Source organism: Cimex lectularius, unplaced genomic scaffold, assembly GCF_000648675.2.
Source record: "Cimex lectularius strain Harlan isolate CLEC.00 unplaced genomic scaffold, Clec_2.1 scaffold36, whole genome shotgun sequence".
Taxonomy (NCBI): domain Eukaryota; kingdom Metazoa; phylum Arthropoda; class Insecta; order Hemiptera; family Cimicidae; genus Cimex; species Cimex lectularius.
This window is the reverse complement of record NW_019392648.1, coordinates 1,435,089-1,450,490: the sequence shown is the minus strand read 5'-3', so window position 1 is coordinate 1,450,490 and position 15,402 is coordinate 1,435,089. Positions and strand designations below refer to the sequence as shown.

At 28.7% G+C, this 15,402-nt stretch overlaps 2 protein-coding genes and 1 long non-coding RNA gene across 3 annotated transcripts; all 3 read right to left on the bottom strand.

Moving 5' to 3' along the window:
- Positions 1 to 1,630: 1,630 nt before the first annotated feature.
- Positions 1,631 to 4,695, bottom strand: LOC106668422 (neprilysin-4-like). Its single transcript, XM_014397157.2, has 7 exons — positions 4,447 to 4,695; positions 4,208 to 4,384; positions 2,639 to 2,795; positions 2,361 to 2,570; positions 2,164 to 2,267; positions 1,928 to 2,103; positions 1,631 to 1,791 (listed from the first exon to the last, which is right to left on the bottom strand). The coding sequence occupies exons 1-7, from the start codon at positions 4,648 to 4,650 to the stop codon at positions 1,695 to 1,697; spliced, it is 1,125 nt and encodes a 374-aa protein (XP_014252643.1). The 5' UTR covers positions 4,651 to 4,695; the 3' UTR covers positions 1,631 to 1,694.
- Positions 4,696 to 5,007: 312 nt separating this feature from the next.
- Positions 5,008 to 7,974, bottom strand: LOC106668393 (neprilysin-4-like). The gene is made up of 6 exons (XM_024230485.1): positions 7,938 to 7,974; positions 6,366 to 6,445; positions 5,628 to 5,873; positions 5,345 to 5,547; positions 5,095 to 5,274; positions 5,008 to 5,037 (listed from the first exon to the last, which is right to left on the bottom strand). Exons 3-6 carry the CDS (start codon positions 5,863 to 5,865, stop codon positions 5,008 to 5,010), a joined length of 651 nt encoding a protein of 216 aa, XP_024086253.1. The 5' UTR covers positions 5,866 to 5,873; positions 6,366 to 6,445; positions 7,938 to 7,974.
- A 1-nt stretch (position 7,975) lies between these two features.
- Positions 7,976 to 9,559, bottom strand: LOC112128418. Its single transcript, XR_002911001.1, has 3 exons — positions 9,453 to 9,559; positions 8,220 to 8,314; positions 7,976 to 8,118 (listed from the first exon to the last, which is right to left on the bottom strand). It is a non-coding gene; the product is annotated as an uncharacterized LOC112128418 (long non-coding RNA).
- Positions 9,560 to 15,402: the final 5,843 nt, after the last annotated feature.

Genomic DNA, 15,402 nt, shown 5'->3' with positions numbered 1-15,402 from the left:
TTGGGAAAAGATTCAAGAAATCGTTTCTCATTTGTATTATTGTCAAACATTGAGGTGAGGTCAATGAGATCTAGAAATGTGTAGTTTGATGGTCGCTTATTATTATGGTCAGCCTATTTTCACTAATTTGAACTTTATTCTTGAACCAGCAAGAATAGATAAAACAGGACGATCGGTGAAGATTGAAATATTTATATTATTACTTATACATAGAATTGTGCATTAGTAAAATAATAAGTTTTGTAGGATCGTAATACATACTTACAATTAAGGGATTTTTTGTTGCTGATACTGTGATGATTGAAATTAATTATAATAGTAATCAAAACCAAATCTTGTTCTTATTTTTATTTCTGCCAATTAGATGAGGTTAAATTAATTTTCACCATATAACAAGCGTTACTGATAATATGCTAATTCAATTTAATATAAATATAAAGTGTAGTGTAATAAAGGCCGTTTTGAGATGTGAGGAAAAATGGATAAATCAACTAATTTAAAAATGATGTTATTTAAAATTAAAGAATAATTATTTATAACAATTTTGTTGTATTTACATCTGTGTTAATAAATTTTAGTTTTATACACCATACAGTAACACTAGAAGATGAAAGTAAAAGATTAAATTAAATAGTTTTCATGGGCCGCTTGGCCAATTAATCTCTTTTAATTAATTAAGGTTTTTAGTCGAGATAAAAAAGTTTGTGTCACAAGCTGGATTCGAACCCACGACCTTTGGCTAGATACACCGCTACTCTACCACTTGTGCTATCGTGACTTTGATCCAATCGGACACTAAGTTCCTATCTCAACCCCATCTTTTGAATTTTCTCTCCTTTTTGCCATTTTTCAAATGTCATGTATCAGGATTTGATTCTCAGCGACAAATGAAATGGCCACGGAGATCTTTAGTGAAGATATAATTCATTGTAACTTAACTATACGGATAATTACTAATCTGTTTACTACAGTTACTAATTTGTTATTGGCCATATTGTTCTAAATATTTAATAAGTTAGAATGATGACTTTGACGATGTCAATTGAGTTTCATTTACACCGACAGGTTGAGGTGCGTGTTGCCAGTTAGGTAATCAACGTTTTCGACTAGTTAAATTCACTAGTTTTTGTGATCCGCTTGACCAATTAATATTTTTCAATTAATTAGGGGTTGTTGCTAATTAAATTTTCTAAACTAAATAAATTTTCCTTTAATGGACAATTGACAGATTAGACCCTTTAATGTAGTTTGTTTTATATTTGCTATTTATATTCTAGACAAGAGCTACCATTTACCCTAATAAACCATTTAGATACATCTTTTTATATTGGGAACCATGATTGGTGTTAATTGACCAAGGTTGTCTTGAACAAACTATTTTAAGTAATTTCAGAAGAGATTCAAAATTATTGTAAATAACTTAATGCAGGACTGTTGAACATGCATCACAATATCGCTAAAAGTTATTGCAAGCCAAAAGTCATATAAAATATATCGAATTCTTAAATTTAAAAACAAAATTAATAAATTAGTTGAGTTCTGCCCACAAATATTTGACGTTTAGATTCACCACTCAGAAGAGAGGGAAAGAATGGAATTTATTAGGATCAGGAATAAAAAAAATTGTACATTCATTTCATTAGTTTATTTTTAAAAATCCAATGATATAAATGCATTGCTTAACATATAATTCATCAGATTGAACATTTTGTTGTTGGATTCATCCGTGATCCAGGGGGACAGTTGAATTCATTTGCAAAATCTTCACTGTTTTGTAATGTACTAGTTATCCTAGAAATCAAAAAATTAACCTTGCAATTTTCCAATTCTCGCATTTAGAAAACTTTACAACAAAATACAAATTTGTATTAATTTATAAACTTTATGTACATATAAAATATTTTTTATTAATATACATATAGAGAACCTGTATTTTGATGGAGCGTGTTTATTGTACAACAATTTTTTGGAGTATAAATCAGGGCTTATACTTTCACACTTCATTTGTGCAAAGGTCAAAAAAAATAATTGGCCAGGCGTATAACTCATTCCAGGTAGTGTTTCATCAGAATTGTTGTGTGATTTTGACCAATTTTTATATGCCTATCAAAAAAAAACAATTCATTGTTTATTCTTCTCACACATGTAGATAGTTTATATTACCAAAAAGGTTTTTTTAATCCCTCCACTATCTGCAATATTCTCAGTCAAAGAAACTACTTTCTCAATGTTAATACCCAATTCTGTAGTAAAATTTTTGTATTGTTCTAGAATAATGAAGGTAGTTATTATTTTATTTTACTAATTAACATTAACAATATACATTAGTTTTTTAAATTATAACTTTTAATTGTAATTACCTATAAAACATTGAGCCTTTTCATTAAATGCTTCAATTGTGGCAATATCCCACTCCCATTTCTTTTCAATGATTTTGTCAAACTCAAGTCCTTCTAGAGTAAATCCATGTGTTGCCTCATGTCCAATCAGGTTTCCAAGTCCACCAAAATTTATGCATTTTGGTAAATGTTTGTGATAGACTGGGGGCTGAAGTAGTCCAATGAGAATGACTGTATAGATAAAGAGTACATACATTACAATCTTAATTTCTTTTTTTTTTGCATAGATGGTAACATACTAATTTTATTTAAATCATAATTATAAAATGCATTAATTATTATAGGATTTGCTTCATAATTATCATCAGGCTCACGAAGCTGTTTTTTCATATTCCCAATTAAATATTTAATAATGTTCATACAGTTCTCAAAGTAAGTTCCTGTTTGAAAATCCACCTTAAAAAAAAAGTTGTTAGTTATTAATTTTAAATAAACAATATGGTTTGAAATTGTGAAAAGAGTTTTAATATTTAAGAAGTTTTGAATAATTTTTTATTGGCTTCTACATGTAAACTAAATAGAGAAAATGGTACCACAAAGATTCAGTTGAATGATTCAACTTGTAATTTCACTTATTTTTTCTCTGATCCAACCCAGAAAGACAATCCTCTTTTGTCTGCTGTCTGGCAGTCACCACTGAGGCTTATTTCGTTCCAGCGGCGACTATTTCAAAATGTTTAACACTAACAATTTACGTAAATTCATAAAAATTGTTTATATAAATTCCAATAAATAGATTTTTATTATTTGTTCATAGTGTTACAAATTAAGTTCTTTTTATAGAAAATGTTGGTTTTTTTCTAATCTTTTCTATTTTTTTTTTTTTTTTTATGTCACTCTCAGTTAAGAATGAAATTCTAATTATTCAATGCTTTACTAAAACTTAATAAATAATATTATTGATTTTAAAATTATTGCATCTGAATCTGAATAAAAATGACATACTCATATCTTTCAATAGCTTAAGATAGTATGAGTGACGACAGAGGAGTGAAGAGCAAATTGAGATGTGATCCGCTAAATTCCTTTCACTGAGTTTCATGTAGGATCTATGTAGTGTACTTGTGAACAAACTTAAGTCTTTGGAAGTGGATTCCTAATTGTTATATTGGACAACTTTAACATCTCTTCTAGTTCTCACCATCCAAAAAGAGATTTCATTCTAACCTATGCCACAATATGTCATCATCAACTTCAGAAGGACGTGTAATTGCATGCAACATCTTCAAGAACAAAATTTCCTTCTCTAACCATTCGACTTGACGAACATTTACAAAGTTAATACATTACACACTTTACACAAAGTTTCAATTGAAACAATTGCATTGTTCCCTTTTTGGAATTCATAAAGTAAACAATGATTTAAATGTGTTTCATCCAAAGACATGATTAGCTATTAAATTATTTGACACAACTAAAGAAGTTGAAAACTAGAACTGAGGAGTAATAAAGCCTTTTAATTTACTGATTGAACAAGTGTATTTTTAATCGAAAATAGTATAGGCAAAAAATAGAAATATTGAAATATAATTAATCCTACAATTGAAAAACAACATTACTTTTTTGCCAAACCAATAAAATGTTTCTTCCTTCAAATTATAAGGATACTATTGATATGCAAATGTATACTGAGGAAATAATGAGAATTTCCAACTCAATTGGAGGAACATTGATTGCCAGTTAATATCTCTTTAACTGAACTTATATTTAAGTCATATTTTAAACTGTAACATTATATTGAAACAATTTAAAAAATAATTGTTAAAATGTGCATTTTTTGTTAATGTAATAACAAAATCCAAACTCACATCTTTATATAAATTATCAAGTTGCTTTTCCCGAAATTGTTCATCAGCATACTCAATCGTCAGCTCCATTTCATAAATCTTATTGCGAGTTGATTGTCTGGTCTTCTCGCTCAGCCAGCTAGTCTTAGAAAGTTCCTCTATAAATGCTTGTTGAATATATTTTCCTAATAATGCTATCTTTAAAGAAAATATTAATTTGTCATAAATCTTTAACGAAAAATTTAAGTGCTAATACTGACATCATTTTCGGTATGATTGTCCAAATAAGCTCTGTACATAATATCAACTGTAGCAAATGGCATGTGAGAATTTACATCATTAAAACAACCGTACTCTCTTAATGCTGATGATAGCAGCACTTGTGTACCATAATGCCTATTAAATTCCAGAATAAATCTGTCATCCAACAATATTATCAGGTGAGGTACACTCTCCCATAACATATAATTTGCTACTATTCTGAATTTTAAAAAAATTGATTAGTTAATTAAAATATTCTTTAGGTAAATATGATATAATGATATGTATATAAACTACTAAAATTTACAGCATAATATATACTATATGCATATGTAGAACGGTTTGTCGAGTACATAAAATATATATGTATGTAGTATATATACCACCATTATGGTGTAAATTTGAGTAGACAGTATAGTTTTTAAATAGAATTTTTCTATTTTAATAATGATTCAACTTGTAATTTCACTTATTTTTTCTCTGATCCAACCCAGAAAGACAATCCTCTTTTGTCTGCTGTCTGGCAGTCACCACTGAGGCCTATATTGTTCCAGCGCCGACTATTTCAAAATATTTAACACTAACAATTTCTGTAAATTCATGAAAATTGTTTNATTTTTTAAAAAATGATCAAATTTATCAATTACATTAGCCATCTTTGTCTCAAAATTTACAATTTCTTCTGCAGACTTTCTAACATTGTCTTCGCTTCCACCCATAAGAGTTGCTATTTTAACAATAAAATTTCTATAATTTTTCAACTTATCAGTATTTTTTGAAGGTTCCAAATAAAGGTGTGGATCTAAAACTAAATTTGGTGTAGTCATCTAAAATAAAGAAATAGGTAAAAAAACTTCAAAAAAAAAAAAAATTAAATGTAAATTAGAAATGGCTTACATATATTTTTCTTTCCCTGGAGTTTTTATCATGAAGGACATTGAAACCAATAAATCCAAAAATAGTAGAGTATTTGCTAAGTTGTTCTGCTACTAAAATCCAATCAAAATTGGAACCATCCCAGGTATCGTTAATAATCGGCCACCCCCCTAACGTCTCAAGTAGTTCAACAAGTGGGGTTGCTCCTCTTGATTTTCTAGTTTCTATCAATGAAAGTGAATAATAGATATAATTAAATTAAGAAGTTATTTCATATTAAATAATCATTATTTACATATACTACCTTTATCAATACAAGCCTTATAATGGTTTTTAGCCTTGGTATGTGCCACATGTTCGTCATTTGATTTTGGTAGTGCTAAGAATCTTTTCAAATAATGTAACACTTCTCGTTCCATCTTCATATTCATATCTGATTTGCCATACCCCGGTGGTAGAGGATTGTTTTCAATCCATTTACCACATGCAAACTGATAGAAATCATCACAAGGATTTACATTTGTATTCATGTATTTTTTCATCTGTTCAGCTAAAAACGCATAGAAGCAACATTTAACAAATGTTATTTGGACATCAGTGATCATTTTAATCTTTCCTTGCTGTTTGGTATTATTGTCCGACATAACGATGGGAAGTTGAGTGCCTGAGCTTTAATACTATATATAAGATGCTGATGATATCAGGTCACAACACATATTTACTGAGGCCTGATATCATCAACCTACTAAACAGTATTAAATATTATAGTTTTGTTCAATATTTGTTATAGTGGATATATTTATTTTATGATATTTAAATGTATCAATGTATAAAATGCCATGTTGGCTATGTTGTTTATTTATAATCTGCAAATCAGTATATATAAACACAATAGGTTCGATATAACCAAACCATTACAAAAAAAATTATGGTTATTTAATCTATTTTGTTTTTATTTAACTCTGTTTTTATTTTGTATTTCGTGCTGTTAATAAAATATATTACATAAATTAAAAATGCCTTAAATTAAATCAATAATTACCTTGTAACTGTCGAATTGCTTGCTTTTCTTCATCATTCGTTGATTCAAATTCTTCGTGTTCAACCCCTGTTTGGTTGTTNTTAAAAAATGATCAAATTTATCAATTACATTAGCCATCTTTGTCTCAAAATTTACAATTTCTTCTGCAGACTTTCTAACATTGTCTTCGCTTCCACCCATAAGGGTTGCTATTTTAACAATAAAATTTCTATAATTTTTCAACTTATCAGCATTTTTTGAAGGTTCCAAATAAAGGTGTGGATCTAAAACTAAATTTGGTGTAGTCATCTAAAATAAAGAAATAGGTAAAAAAAAACTTTAAAAAAATTAAATGTAAATTAGAAATGGCTTACATATATTTTACTTTCCCTGGAGTTTTTATCATGAAAGACATGGAAACCAATAAATCCAAAGATATTAGAATATTTGCTAAGTTGTTCTGCTACTAAAACCCAATCAAAATTGGAACCATCCCAGGTATCGTTAATAATCGGCCACCCCCCTAACGTCTCAAGTAGTTCAACAAGTGGGGTTGCTCCTCTTGATTTTCTAGTTTCTATCAATGAAAGTGAATAATAGATATAATTAAATTAAGAAGTTATTTCATATTAAATAATCATTATTTACATATACTACCTTTATCAATACAAGCCTTATAATGGTTTTTAGCCTTGGTATGTGCCACATGTTCGTCATTTGATTTTGGTAGTGCTAAGAATCTTTTCAAATAGTGTAAGACTTTTCGTTCCATCTTCATAGACATATCTGATTTGCCATATCCCGGTGGTAGAGGATTGTATTCAATCCATTTACCACATGCAAACTGATAGAAATCATCACAAGGATTTACACTTGTATTCATGTATTTTTTCATCAGTTCAGCTAAAAACGCATAGAAGCAACATTTAAACAAATGTTATTTGGACATCAGTGATCATTTTAGTCTTTTCTTGCTGTTTGGTAAAATGGTGGGCAATGGATGGGAGGGTTCATCACCCCTAGGATTCTACTACTTATCAGAATTGTTTATGAATATGACATCAAATTTTCTCTTTTTCTCTTTTTTGAAGAAATATTATTGTCCGATATAACGGTGGGAAGTTGTGGGCCTCAGCTTTAATACTCTGTTTAGGATGTTGATGATATCAGGTCACAATAAATATTTAGTGTGGCCTGATATCATCAACCTCCTAAACAGTATTAAATATTATTGTTTTATTCAATATTTGTGATCGTGCATATTATTATAATTTATGATATTTAAATGTATCAATGTATAAAATACCATGTTGGCCATATAGTTTATTTATAATGTGCAAATCAGCATATATATATACACAATAGGTTCGGTATAGCTAAACCATTAGAAACAAAAATTATTTTTAGTCAGTCAGTTTTGTTTTTATTTAACTCTGTTTTTATTTTGTATTTTGTGCTTTTAATAAAACATACTAAATAAATTAAAAAAGCCTTAAATTAACGCAATAATTACCTTGTAACTGTCGAATTGCTTTCTTTTCTTCATCATTTGTTGATTCAAATTCTTCGTATTCAACCCCTGTTTGGTTGTTTGACCATGTCTCAGAACTATTAACTTCAATGAATTTATNATCTTGATTATTTAGTATGTCCATTAGAAACATATATGCGTTTTTTATAAAAATATTTATTGTTTTGCAAGATTCACATATAGATGAATTAAATTCCTTTGTTTCAGAAATGACTCTCATGTAATGACCAGAAGGGTTTAAATCTGAAATAATTGAAATTGTGTGAAATATATTTCTGCACTTTTATGACTTACCATTTTGATCGTTAATAATCAATTAATCGTTTGATTTAATGGATATTTACCATTTGCATGTATATAACAAACATTTCCAAAAAGGGAAATTATTCCCAATAAAGATACAGCAACTTTCTTCATTTCATTAATCCTTCTGTTTAAACTGGAAAAGTATAACATAAGAAATAATCAAGTACATGGCAGTATATGGTTTGAAAGAATGATTTTTTAGGAAATCCCATTTATAAATTCAGATAGTCATGCCCATTAATTGTATTTTTAAATTTAAAAAATTTTTATCTAATTTCTTTCAAAGACATCTGAATGATAGAAAATTTCCTTGTCTTCAGTGTAAGATTGTTTCATTTTTTTACTCTCTTAATTAAAATAGTTATTGACTTTATTTCTTCAATATTCTAGGCCATTCTTGAACTTGGGTGGAAATTCTCAATTACTATTTTATTGTACCATTTCGGTATTCTGTATCAGCTTCAAAACAGTTTATTTACAGAAAATATTTCAATTTTACTTCGTTGGTTTTTCTTAATTACATTAATGCATGTTTATTATTATTTTATCCTTTATATTTACCTCGTGATTGTATAAAAGAAACCAATTTAAAATCTTTTTTGTAAATTGTTTGATGTAATTGTACAATGTAATTTAGAAAAACAAAAATCAAAATTAAAATAGTTTTCAGAAATACTGCTCCGAAGATGGCTTTGTTGCTTTATTCATAATTCAACTTGAACCTATAATTCACTCAACAAGTAAATCAAAAATTAAAGTAGTACAAAGATTTTAAGCCTTGTGAAGTATTTCCCCCCCCAATTTATATCTATTTTGATAAATACACAAGTTAGAGGGGTTTTAAAGGGAGTCAGTGGCGACAATGGTTCAGGCACTTACACAGCGATTAGTCAGATGGTCTCGTGTTATACTTCAGTAGGCCTAAATTTGAATCTGTACTTCTAAATGGGTTCTTTTAAAGGAAATCTCGGTATATTTTATACTTATTAGAATGTCTACATTTATTAATATCAGTTTAATGGAAAATTAGACTGAAAACCTCTAAGAGGGCGATGGAAGCCGAGTGGCTAGGGTGTACGACTCGTATTGCCACTCTGGCTGTCCTGGGTTCAAACCTGGCATAGCCCATGGTTAGATGGACATAAAGCCATCCTGTATGATGGGAATTATTTTACTTCATTGTTTAATACAAATAAAGTCAAAAGCATATAATTTATTAATAATTGTTTATTATATTTATTTTATTTATTAATAATTTATTAATAACTTACCGTAGAGAGATTCTTCGTAACTGCCTCGTTAATCGGTTGTAATTGCTTCCAATTTCAACAATATTATATCATGAGATTGGAAACAATTCAGAAAATTAACGCATTTCACAGTATGACAAGCATTACAAGCATTAATTGGCAAATCTAATTTAATAAAATATAGGATTTTTATTTAATTTCCATGAATTGAAACCAAAACCACTATGAGTCATATTTAGTAAAGCAATTATTTAACTTATTTTTGAAAAGTATTCATCAGGGCATATGCGAAAGATTGATCTTTGAAAATTAGATTGTTTTGATTCCAATGACTTTTAGTAATTTCTCCATCAAAGCATAATAAGTACTGAGATTCTTCTATTTGCTAAAAATACATACAAAATTTTATTCTGCCCTGATGGAGCTAGATGGACTATCACTTTTTCTTACAACAAATCTCCTATTTTCCACTCTTATACCATTAATTACAACTTGTTAAACAGATTAACTTGTATTAGAGATCTTGGCGTCATCTTTGATAGTAATCTTACCTTTATGCTACATTTACAAGAAATCAAAAATCACTCCTCCTCATCTGAAGTACCTGTCATACCTATCAAAAATCCTTCTTGCTACGTCCATTTATACAATTCACTTGTTCCACCTATTCTTGAATATGCCTCTATCATCTGAAATCCTTACTACTTCACTGACACAAAACTTCTTCAAACTTTCAATTTCTTAAGGTTTTTAGTTGAGATAAAAAAGTCAGTGTCACGAGCGGGATTCGAACCCATGATCTTCGGCTTGATACGCTGCTGCTCTACCACTTGAGCTCTCGTGACTTCGATCCACTCAGACACTAACTTCCCAACTCAACCCCACCTTTTGTATTTTCCCTCCTTTTTGCCATTTTTCATAATGGAAGTTAGTGTCCGAGCGAATCAAAGTTTAACAGAATGTATCACAACTTGCTCATTTGAATCACCTGTTAAATTAAATACCGTTGAAATATAACGTTTTAAATCGTTTAGGAAAAGATTGATTTATTTTGACTAAAGACAATGATTTCGTCTTATCTAATAATCCATCTTTAGGAAGAATAATCTGGAAATTAGTTTAAATTTGAATATACTATTAATATTTTAAAATTTTGAATTACTCTTGATTGAGGTTCATCTCAAATTTTATAACGTCTTTCACAGATTCTGTAATTTTATCTTTATTTGCACCCAAAAGTGTTGATATTTCCTTAATGATATTCATATATGTCTACATGTCATTGGAATTGTGGTTCCAGATGTGATTGTATCTTGTTGGAAAACTTATTTTCGGTTTGACTATCTAAAAACAAGAAAGAGATGATTTAAAAAAAAATATACATAACTAATGACTTACTTTACTAATTAATTTAATTACTAACATTTATTTCAAGTTGACTTTCATTTACAGATGAAACAGAATAGACAATCAATATTTAATTAGTATATCTGCTAAGTTTCCTGCTAAAGAAATCCACTAAAAATTAGTACCATTCTGGTTATTGCTAATCAATGGCCAGCCTCCTAGTGAGTCAAGAGGGGTAAGAAGTGGCTTTGATCTTCTTGATTCTATAGTGTCTTTAAACAAATGAAAATAATTGAATTACCGATGTAGATAACATTTTATCAATAAATATTGCATGTTGATGCAAGATTTGTAATGATGTTTATCCTTGGTAAATTTGGTTCGTTATCTTTAATTGGCTGCTCTAGAAGTTTTTTCAACTATTGTGCCTTTAGCAAAGTCAAAAATATTGTAATGATAGGTATTCCAAGGAATGGGTTTGACCATTATTATTTATGGATCCATGATTTTGAATTTTCTTTGGAGAAAATATATTTGTTTCATTTATGAAAGTATTATTTCTGTTGCAATCTGTACATTCCTTATTAATAACTTGAGATTGTTCAGATGGAGTTTTGTTCCATAGTTGGTTTGAAGCTGGAATTATAGGAAATTAGTTTTGCCTACAATTTCCCAATTTGATAATTAATACTAAATTACTTTGTTCTGTTAATTGATATTCTTAATTTTCAGCTAAATATGCTTGTGTATGACAAACGTTCCAAAGGAGAGAAATGTTTCCCAAGTCAAACACAACTACTATGTTCTTCATATGTATATTATTTATTTATTTATTTACGGATCGAAATCCACTATAAAAAAGACATTTTACAATAACAAAAAATATAAATAATATATGTAAAAATACAAATAATATATATAAAAAGAATAAGGATGTATATCCATGGTAATAATATAAATGGTAAATATAAATGATAAATATAAAAATACAATTAAAGAGTAAAAACTGAACAACAAAAATGAAAGACATAATTACTAACCAAATAAGGCAGAGGAAACAAAATAAAGCTGAAAGACAATTGAAACTACAATAATTAGGTACATATTTAATGAAAATAATGCTCTTTGTAAATATATAATAAGACTAGAGTGCGAGAATTAGTTGAACCAGTAAATGAAATAAATTGTAATAATTTTGTACAGTATGAAATATAAAAGCATTCAACTAAGGTTGTAGGATAAGGTTTTTCACAGATTGCACAGAACTATTGAAGAAGTCAATGCTATTGCAGATGTTGTTACTCTTGATCATCATTCTGTGTAGAGGAGAAGAGAGCATGTAGTTAGAGCTTTGGAATTCAATATAAAATAATTTATAGGTTTTAAGAGAGTACGAAGGGACATGTAGCTGTAGTTGAGAGAGGAGATAAGGACTATCAATGAGATTGTTTAATAATTTAAATACAAAAACAATATCAAAGTAATCCCTTCTTAGTGCCAGTTCGAAAAGTTTAAATTCAGAGCGGATTCCAGGGTAGGCAGAATTCGGAGGAAGATTGAGTTTGTAGGAAAGTTTTTTTAAAAATTTGTTTTGTACAGATTGAAGAATTTTTTGATAATTTAGATAGAATGGGTTCCAAACAGGTGTAGCATATTCTAGTATGGGTTGTACAAAAGCTTTATAAAGATAGACAAAACATAAAGGATTTTTAAATTCATAGGTGTTCCGGATGATGAAACCTAGCATCTTCATAGATCTATTTTTTATTGAAGAAATATGTTCTTTAAACTTGAGCTTTTGATCAAAAAGTACACCAAGATCCTTTATGACCTCAACTCGCGTTAAAAGAGCATCATGGAGAGTATAGAGATAAATAAAAGGTTGTTTCTTATGAGAGAATGTAATTGTGTAGCATTTGGAAACATTAAGAGCAAGTTTGTTATTAGAGCACCAGGTTAGCACATTATTGATAGAAATTTATAATTGTAAGCAATCTGAAGGAGAAGTGATTATGGAATAGATTTTCAGATCATCAGCAAATAACAAAAATTGAGCAGAAGGAAGAGCAAGATGGATATCATTAATAAATAAAAGAAACAAAACTGGTCCAAGATGAGACCCTTGCGGGACTCCCGAGGAAGCCGCAAAGGGACATGATTTAAATGATTTTATTCTGACTATTCTATATTCTTCTGATTATTAGAAACACTATAACAAATGCATTCACTTTTATGTGGAGGTTAGTTATTATAATAATTATATAATAAAGTCATGTCACATACATTCTGCATCATAAAAAAAAGTTTATAAAAAAATGATAATTTAGGTAAAAACCTCAAACTAAAAGTTATTCTATAATTTTTTTTATTTAATAACTTTTTACAACCAACTCTTCACAAAATTTATTTTTATGATTTACATGAAGAGGTCACAATATAAGTAATATGATATGCTAAAAAAATGTCAAAATAAGTGATATAATTCTTATTGAATCTAATTGTTTACTTCATATGTAATTTAATTAGTTTTATTATTATTCTGTTTATTCAAATATTTAAAATTATTTTATGGTACATTAGGAAATAATGTAATTAACCCAATTAATATTTCTGAAAATTATATGTTTTAATATTTTACAAAGTGCCAGTGTAAATGAGGTTAAATAAATAAAAAAAGAGATGAACCTGAATTAATAAATTAATCATTCATAAATGTAATAAAGCGGTGTGCTTACCGATTTTTTTAATCTTTTATAATCACAGTGAGTTTTATTTTATTTATTTTTTTAATGGTAAAATGAAATGTAAAATTTGAATATTAACAGATTATCACAGTATATGAAGCGTTGCAAATGGTAATATGCAAATGAAATTGATAATTCTTAACTATACGGATAATTATTAAATAATTACCAATCGGGTCCAAAATTGGTCAAAATATGTTACAAAATTATAGAAGTTTCATCAGACCCAAAAACGATTAAAAAATATGTATTTTTCCCGGCTTTTTAATTTTCACTGACAGGTTGAGGGGCGAGTTGGGAGTTAGGGTATCTGCATTTTCGACTAGTTTAATTTGATTTCGTGTACCAATCGGGTCGAAAATTGGTCAAAATATGTAACATATTTAAAGAAATTTGAAAAGTCCCAAAAAACTCGAAAAAGTATGTATTTTTACAGGTTTTTCGATTTTCACCGAATATGTAAAAATATGTTACAAAATAAAAGAAATTTCAAAAGACCCAAATAACGTCGCAAAAATATGTATTTTTACCGGTTTTTTTAAATTTTCACCGACCGGTTGAGGTGCGTGTTGCCAGTCAGGGAATCAACGTTTTCGACTATTTAAACTTGATTTCGTATACCAATCGGGTCCAAAATTGGTCAAAATATGTTACAAAATTAAAGAAGTTTCATCTGACCCAAAAAATGTGGAAAAAATATGTATTTTTACCGATTTCCTATTTTCACCAACCGGTTGAGGGGCGAGTTGGGAGTTAGGGAATTTAAATTTTCGACTAGTTTAAATTGATTTCGTGTACCAAACGGGCCCAAAATTGGTCGAAATATGTAAAAATATGTTCCAAAATTAAAGAAATTCGAAAAGGCCTAAATAAAAAATATGTATTTTTACCGTTTTTTTTAAATTTTCACCGACCGGTTGAGGTGCGTGTTGCCAGTCAGGGAATCTACGTTTTCGACTAGTTTAACTTGATTTCGTGTACCAATCAGGTTCAAAATTAAAGAAATTCGAAAAGACCGAAAAAACGTCGAAAAAGTATGTATTTTTACCGGGTTTTCGATTTTCACCGACCGGTTGAGGGGCGAGTTGGGAATTAGGGAATCAACGTTTTCGACTAGTGTAAATTGATTTCGTGTACGGACACTCATATTTTTATTCAAACTACATGTATTATTGTCGTTATATTAAGTACAACAAAGTCAGGTTCTAGGAGTCTAGTCAGGTTCGAAATATTAAAACGTTTGTTCGTAGTCTGAATAAGTACCACACTGGCTCTTTTTTAAAATAAACTGTTATAAAATATTAATGACTGACGACCACTTTTTTAACCATTGCGTTAACTCACCTGAGGCAGGATTAAAATAAATCCGAAACGTGGATAAAAACTGGTTGTGTTTTTTTAGATGATCTATTATCCCACCTTCAAGAAGGAAAAATCATAAAAATTACAACAAACATATTTTAATATAAACCAAATTAACCGAGATCAAAAATTCGTTATTTTTTATTTAAAAAAAATTTAATGGTTTGGTAGAAAATTGATCAAAACACCGGAATACCATTTTTTGATATAATGAATTTACCTAACAATTTATTACACTGTTTTGGTCATAAAATTTAACTAACACTTTATTTCATGGTTTTGCTCGTAAAATTTCGTCGAGTAGCTTCAGAACAGGACACTAATTTTTGTAGTTTATTTCAAACGAAGTATATGTAATTTTGTCGTTACATTAATTATAACATTCTTATTTTAATATAAACCAAATTAAACGAGATCAAAAATTCATGAGTTTTTATAGAAAAATTATTTAATTATAACGGTTAGGCAGAAAATTTATCAAAACACCAGAATAACTTTATTTAAAACAATTAAATTTA

Coding starts and splice junctions, on each gene's coding strand:
- LOC106668422 (XM_014397157.2), bottom strand. CDS start 4,650: ATGTTATGGGAGAGTGTACCTCACCTGATAATATTGTTGGATGACAGA. Junction 2,268..2,360: donor AAAGGCTCAATGTTTTATAG/GTAATTACAATT, acceptor TCATTATTCTAG/AACAATACAAAAATTTTACT. Junction 1,792..1,927: donor CACGCTCCATCAAAATACAG/GTTCTCTATATG, acceptor TTTGATTTCTAG/GATAACTAGTACATTACAAA.
- LOC106668393 (XM_024230485.1), bottom strand. CDS start 5,865: ATGAAAAAATACATGAATACAAATGTAAATCCTTGTGATGATTTCTAT. Junction 5,548..5,627: donor TAAGGCTTGTATTGATAAAG/GTAGTATATGTA, acceptor TTTCATTGATAG/AAACTAGAAAATCAAGAGGA. Junction 5,275..5,344: donor CCAGGGAAAGAAAAATATAT/GTAAGCCATTTC, acceptor TCTTTATTTTAG/ATGACTACACCAAATTTAGT.